We start from the raw sequence: 7,567 nt of genomic DNA, 5'->3' as shown, positions 1-7,567 counted from the left end.
GATGTCGATGTAATTTAGGAATGAATATTAATGGTTATTACTAATTTTTATATTTATTATCTTTGGGTCAAAAAAAATAAATGTTAGGTTTTTGAAGACCGACAATAAATTATTTATTTATTTTTTATTAACTTTGGATCATAATTTTCTTAATTTGGTAAAAAAGAATGAAATAAAATCTTAGGTCTTAGGGCAGGGGCACGAATGATAATAGGCCTTTAGGGGAGGCTAGCGAGAAAAAGACGAAAATATGGGGGTGTGACATGAAAATATGGAAGATTACAGGGATGATAACGCAAGACTGTGTAAAATATTAACAATGTTATCTGTGATCACCTGGTTTTCATACTTCGCTTTCTCTCTCTCCATCTAGTCTCTTCGGAATCGAAACACGTAAATCAATCAAAATTAAATAAAGTCATTTCAAGTCCGTCAGCGTCGGTGCGAAGAAGGGAAGAAAAGCCACTTCCGCTCCCCCACTCCGTCGCTCGATCCTGTCCGATTCTCCGGCCTCATTGCCACCGGAATGTAAGATTCCGGCTACCTCTATCCGGCCACACCGCTGCTCACCGCCAGGTCCTAGTCCTTTATCTTGCTCTGCAACTTTTTCTCTCTACAACTTTCTCTCTCTACTATGCTTCAATTTTTTCTGTCAGTAGCTTTTTGCCACTCTTACGATCTCGCACTTTTCAATGCTTTGTTTGTCTCTCTCTAAGACTTTCTCTCACTAGATTGCCTTTTCTTTTGGTCTGCTGTACTCGCAGCTTTCTGAAGCAAATTGCAAATCTCGATTCTGGACTTCTGGTTTTGTTGTTGTTGTGTTTTTTTTGGGGAGCCGGGGGCTAATTTTGTTTTCAGTAATCAGTTTTATGTTTTCATTGCAGTGATTTTAGATAGTAGTTTTGGTTTGGCTTTTTTATTTTTATTTTTATTTTTATTTGATTATGAGTTTAGGGTTTCAAATTGAATGGATTGCGCAGTTTGAGTGAATTGAGGGCCTTACAGCGACGCGTGATGTGATTTTTCATGGGAATTTCTCTCTGTGGACAGTAGAAATGTCTCTTTATTCTTATTCTTTCTCATAAATCTAGGTGCTGTGACCTGTCGGTTTTATCCTCCTGCATCTACTACGCGCTTAGAGCTTGCAGATTTTGAATTCTCAGCCTTGGATTTGTGGTTGATACTGTCTCTATTGCAAAGAAGACTAGGTTTTATTTTTATTTTATGATCTTTTAGTAAACCTGTGGTCTATTTGGAGGTTGGTTTTGTTGTATATGCTATGCAAATATTTTGAAGTTATCTTCTTTGTATGAAGTGTACTACTATTCAACTATTCCGTGGCTTGAATGCAGCTGCACTTCTTTTCCTGCTGTTGGCTGTAGTCTGTACTTTCTGTTTCTTGCTGCATTTTGTTGATTTTGCTGACTGGTCAAAAGAAACGAGTTCTTTCCAAATTTGTATATTATAGGCATTAATTGGTATTAACTTTGCCAACTTTCCGATCTCAGTTGCTGAAATGAGCGGGATTCACAACAGCAAAACTCGGGGTTTTGAGAAACCATTTCCGGGATGCTTGGGAAGAATGGTTAACCTCTTTGATTTGAATGCAGGCATGCCTGGAAACAGGATGCTTACTGACAGACCCCATCAGGATGGTGAGGTTTTCTTTGCATAGGTTTCCTTTTTCTTATTATTTTTTCATTCCCACCAGAATTTCTATTTAGTTTGCAGAACAAGCTTGAACAAAAATTTGTGATATATTGTGTTTAGGTTCTCCTACCTTCCTAAGTGTTCTTACATGTTGAGAGGGTATAGGGGAATTAGAGTATTGATTGGGTTCTAATGTGATTGGTTGATTTGGTAAATTATTTAATTGGTTGATAGTTACTCTGAATTCCAGCAGAAAGGGGGTAGTGTTTGCGTGGTATACTTGGGCCTGATCAAATTTTGTGCTCCAAAATTGGCTCAGAAGTCATAACAAGAATATATACTCCCAATTTTCTTATATTTTAAATGACTGAAGATAGAATATTGAAGATTTGGTTTATTTATGATAATTTCTCTGGTTTCTTTGTAGGCGTTTCTCTTAGGGCTTAAATATTTACAGGTTGATCTTGATTGCTTCCTTTGATTAGTTGCTCCCCTTTCACTCTCTTGAGGGTATAAATGCATGAGATAAAATCTATTTTTAGACCTGAAAAGCTTCTGATTAGAATAATTCTCTCAGTTAAAATGGTACTAAATTCATGATTATTGCCTTCTTTGTAGCTCCTATGATAGGAAGGTTGAGTACCATGAAGGCTACTTTCCTTTTGACGTCTTTTATTATCTTCATTTTTATATTGCTAATAACAATATGAAGTCAATTGTTGACATGTCCATTGATTATCAGGTTCTCCACTTTCAAGAAGTCGATCTGATGTGGCAAGGGTATCAAGTCCCACTGGAGATCAGGTAGAGGATAAACCGGTAATCTTTTTAATCTTTCTAGTGGTAATAGTTATATAGAATTCAAAACCATGTGTAGTGGGTCTGTCTTGGATATGAATTATTGTTTTGTTGTCCTGATATGTGTTGCATTCATCTTCGCTGTGCAGATGGTGTCTGAGTTAAGCAGAATTTCAAACAGGAAGTCAAATGGGACACCCATGAAGATGCTCATAGCCCAAGAAATGTCAAAAGAAGTGGACTTGAAGCATAACCCGCCCGGTGTGGTTGCCAAGTTGATGGGTCTTGATGCCCTCCCAGGCCGGCAGCCTGATCTATCTCCACAAAGAAGCCATTCAAATGGTTATTCACGAAATATTTCCACTCATTCAGGGATACCATTGGGATGTTGGCAGCAAGAACATGGCTTCTTTGACAAGCAAATGCAAAATGATGGTCATTGTTGTCAGGACCAGAATGACTATAAAGATGTTTATGAAATCTGGCAGCAGTCTCAGAAAACCAATTACATAAGAGATAAATCGCCACAGAAGGGAAGACAAGGTGATAATGCAAATGAGAAAAAGATGGCTCTTGTTCGCCAAAAGTTCATTGAAGCAAAACGTCTGGCCACAGATGAAAAACTTCGCCAGTCTAAAGAATTTCAAGATGCATTGGAAGTTTTAAGTTCCAACAAAGATTTGTTCCTGAAATTTCTGCAAGAACCAAATTCCCTGTTTACTCAGCATCTATATGAATTGCAGTCTATTCCTGCACCTCCTGACACTAAGCGTATCACTGTCCTTAAGCCTTCAAAGGTGATGGACAATAACAAATTTGCTGCATCTGGAAAGAAGATTGAAAAACAGATAAGGAAACCAGTCCAGACAGGTCAAGCAAATTGTTGGGAAAAAAATAATCCTGGATATTGCCCTCCTTTTTCCAATCAGAAAGCTGATGAATATCCTCCTCAACCAACTCGAATAGTTGTACTGAAGCCTAGCCCTAGTAAGGCTCATGAAATCAAGGTTGTTGTTTCTCCACCTTCCTCATCTCCAAGAGTACTGTGTGATGAAGATTTCCATGGGGAACCAGATGATGATGAGGCACGTGAATCAAGAGAAGTGGCAAAGGAGATCACAAGGCAGATGCGTGAAAATCTGAGTGGTCACAGGAGGGATGAAACTTTGCTTTCTTCTGTGTTTTCCAATGGTTATATTGGTGATGAAAGTTCATTTACTAAATCAGAAAATGAGTTTGCTGTAGGAAACCTTAGTGATTCAGAAGTCATGTCACCAACTTCGAGGCATTCTTGGGATTATATTAATAGGTTTGGGAGCCCGTATTCTTCCTCCTCCTTCAGCCGAGCATCATATTCTCCAGAGTCATCAGTTTGCAGAGAAGCCAAGAAGCGTCTTTCTGAAAGATGGGCCATGATGGCATCAAATGGTAGTTGTCAGGAACAGAAACACGTTCGGAGAAGCTCTAGTACATTGGGTGAGATGCTTGCTCTTTCTGATATAAAGAGATCAGTAAGACTCGAGGAAGTGGATATTAGTAAAGAACAAGATCCACGGGGATCAACTTCATGTGTGACTAGTAATTTGGTTAAGGATGAAGAGGCAGATAATTCTCCTAGAAATCTTCTGAGGTCAAAATCTGTCCCTGTGTCATCCACAGTTTATGGTGCCCGACTCAATGTTGAAGTTTCGCATCCAGAGGTTGGCAAAACACATGTTCCTAAGGAGCTGACGAAGGCAAAGAGCACAAAATCATCATTCAAAGGGAAAGTTTCAAGTTTATTTTTCTCTAGGAGTAAAAAATCAAGTAAAGAAAAATCTGGTGTATCTCTATGTAGAGATGAATCTCCATCTGCCACTGCTGAAACTCTTCCAGTACATATGACTGCTGGAAAAGTTTGTGATGATGTGTCTCAGTGTGCTAATGACAGTGGCACTGAAGAGGGCATATCTCATGGTCTACGCAGATCATCAAGCAAACCCTCTTCCCCAGATTTAATTGGAATGGTACCAACGCAATCCATAATTTCTAATGAGGTATTTCAATATTCTTTATATTTTTATCCATGCTTCCTCTCACTAGTTTGCTTATGTTTGTTTGAAATATATTTTTAGCTGTTGGCTTTCTTGTTTTTGGAGTGGTAAACAATGGCGATAGTTGTGAGATATTGGTTCAAAAGCTGTTTTAACTTGCATTCTGAAATTTTGCTGCTCTTTTCTCTATACAAAAGTTTGAAAGCCTATAGATGTGTTATGAGATATTCCCACACTGCATATTTCAGTTCGGCCTCAGGAACTTCTTCCATTCATATGCTTTACTTAATCACACTGTTTCCTATGAGTTAATTTTGACTCTATTTTGAGTTGCATGGAATGGAATGGATTGCTTCTGTGAGTCAATTGAAGGTAGAATAGAATATGTTAAATCTATCATGGATTCTGACATGAGGTTGTGCAATGCGGTAGTCACCTCTAAGCAAAGTAAATTTGAAAGGTGCATCCTTTTTTGGAACGATATTCCACTGAAATATGTGTCGGACATGATAGCACAACCAAAAAATGAAGAAAGCCTAAGATAGGACAGTCCTTTTTTTTAGGCTATGTTTGTTTCTCGGAAAGTTCTAAGAAAAAAAAATTGGTAAGAAAAATGATTTTCTCATGTTTGATTCTATCATAAAAAATATGGTGAAAATTAATAAATTTTTTTATATATTTTTAAATTATTTAATCTTTATATAGTAGAGTTACATAAGTTAAATAAACTTAGAGTAGTACATAAAAATAGTTTATTAACTTTAAATCTGTTTTTTATTTTCCTTTAGTTTTTGTTTTGTTTCAATTTTTCTCTCTATTTTCATTCATTCATATTTTCTGTTGAACTTTTCAGGAACCAAACATAGCCTTAGGGTGCTCTAGATAAACTTGTGTTGATCAACTGTTGTTAAGCATATGCTCTTTGTATCTTCAGTATGCCATTGTAAAATGGTAGTGGAATAGCTAACTGCATCCGTTTAGCTTGGTTCCAAATGTTACCATGAATTGGATTCCTTAGTAAATCTTTGAGTCTACATACGCCTAGCTTGGTTCCAAACATTACCATGAATTGGATTCCTTGGTAAATATTTGAGTCTATAGAATGTCATGACAAAGTCTGTTGTCCAAGATAATCATACTATGGAATCATTGATCAGGAGTTTCTTTACTTTTGGCAGGCTGGATTGTCTGTGGCAAAGCCTGTCACACCCGGAAACTCAAGTGAGAGTCAGGACCAGCCAAGTCCAATTTCAGTCTTAGAACCACCTTTTGAAGAGGACGACAACACAAATCTAGAGTTCGCTGGCAATATCAAGACAGACCAACAGGGTATGTATTGTTTGTAGTTGCATTAGAAAAGGCTTTTTTTCTTTTTTTTCTTTTTATTTTTTTTTAACCTCTTTTGATTCATTTTTTTGCTGTATTCCATGGCTTTCTAAACAGGTACTCAGGTTCTTGTTCATCCTCTTAAATCAAACTTGATTGACAAATCACCCCGTATAGAGTCAATTGCTCGGACTCTATCATGGGATGATTCTTGCACAGAGACTGCTACACCATACCCATTGAAACCCTCCTTGGCTTCCTCAAGAGCTGAGGAAGACGAACAGGATTGGCTTTTCTTTGTTCAAACACTATTATCAGCAGCAGGCTTTGACGACAATGTGCAAACCGACACATTTTTTTCCAGATGGCATTCACCCGAAACCCCATTGGACCCAGCATTGAGAGACAAATATGCAGAGCTGAATGACAAGGACATCCTCCATGAGGCTAAGAGAAGACAACGGAGATCAAATCGGAAGCTAGTTTACGACTGTGTAAATGCAGCACTTGTGGACATCACAGATTATGGGCCGGACTGTACGCAAAGGGCCAGGAGGTGTAGTGGGGCCTACAACACAGGGGTAGAGGGTGGATCATCCTCACCCATCCTAGTGGAGCGGGTGTGGGCCAGGATGAAGGAATGGTTTTCTGGTGAGGTGAGGTGTGTTTGGGGTGAGGGTGGGGACAACGACCTGGTGGTAGAGAGGGTGGTGAGGAAGGAGGTGGTAGGGAAAGGTTGGGTTGAGCACATGAGACTGCAAGTAGATAATATAGGGAAGGAACTAGAAGGGATGTTGCTTGAAGAGCTTGTGGAAGAGGCTGTGGTTGAGTTGACAGGTAGAGTGTGACGAGGCATTTCCTTTTTATTATTATTATTTTTTTTCTTCAAATCTCCAAACCAACCCACCACCCCCCTCCCCTGTTTTTTATTTGTAACTCTATTATTTGTGTATCCTGATTTTCAGCACTCTTATTTGTTTAATGCTGCAAATTATTGGAATGCGTATTTCTTTGATGTTTGATTGTTTTTTTCTTTTTCTTTTTTTCTGGTCCTTTGTTTAATATAATAATAATAATATTTTATGAAAGATAATAATTATGTATTTAGTCAAATACGTTTTGAGGTATGGTACCTGCACCCGACTATTTGTCTTTACTCTTTATCTTTCATATCTTCCTACCCATTTGACCCCAGAGGCTTTGTTTGTTGGGGGCCATTACACTGTTGTCTTTGATATGATGGATGGATGGAGGGTGGTGAAATGGAGAGCTTACCCATGTGGCCAACAAAAAAAAACGAGTGTTGTTTTGTGTAAAATTTAAACTTATTGTTATTTGCACCTGTGATTCTTAGTGGAAGTATTAGCTGTTTGTGGCATATGAGGACACATCCCCCACCCACTTGAATCTGAATGCTCTCTCTGACACGCACAACAACCATATCCTCTATCCTGAAACTTTCTTTTTCATATCAATGTCAAATTGGGTTGGGTTAGGTTAGGTTCTTCAGTTAACTATGCTTTTAGAGAAAGTTGAAGGTGTCTCTAGACTGCAACCTCTCTGATCTTGGTACTAGGGTTGTTAAGGTAATAAAGTCTACATATTGATCCTCAGTTGAGTGGATTGTTAGGATTGGGTTCATGCAAATAAGAGATTGTTGGATTTTGATGACTTTTTGTTCAGTCACAGGGGTTTTTGGTGACAATCAGGCCTTTGATTTTTTTTTTTGTTGAATTTATCAACTTTTTGTGTTTGTTGTT

General features: G+C 38.1%; 1 protein-coding gene across 2 annotated transcripts; it reads left to right on the top strand.

Annotated features, from left to right (window-relative positions):
- Positions 1–357: 357 nt before the first annotated feature.
- Positions 358–6,827, top strand: LOC117918293. Of its 2 annotated transcripts, none has more exons than XM_034834822.1 (6): positions 358–576; positions 1,509–1,655; positions 2,393–2,454; positions 2,598–4,484; positions 5,660–5,810; positions 5,925–6,827. In XM_034834822.1, the coding sequence occupies exons 2-6, from the start codon at positions 1,517–1,519 to the stop codon at positions 6,653–6,655; spliced, it is 2,970 nt and encodes a 989-aa protein (XP_034690713.1). In that variant the 5' UTR covers positions 358–576; positions 1,509–1,516; the 3' UTR covers positions 6,656–6,827. The 2 variants fall into 2 exon arrangements, with proteins under 2 accessions (XP_034690713.1, XP_034690712.1); XM_034834821.1 differs by having other exon boundaries at positions 359–576; positions 2,393–2,469.
- Positions 6,828–7,567: the final 740 nt, after the last annotated feature.

Source organism: Vitis riparia, chromosome 7 (assembly GCF_004353265.1).
Source record: "Vitis riparia cultivar Riparia Gloire de Montpellier isolate 1030 chromosome 7, EGFV_Vit.rip_1.0, whole genome shotgun sequence".
In the NCBI taxonomy this organism is placed as follows: domain Eukaryota; kingdom Viridiplantae; phylum Streptophyta; class Magnoliopsida; order Vitales; family Vitaceae; genus Vitis; species Vitis riparia.
This window is presented reverse-complemented; position numbering and strand designations above follow the sequence as displayed.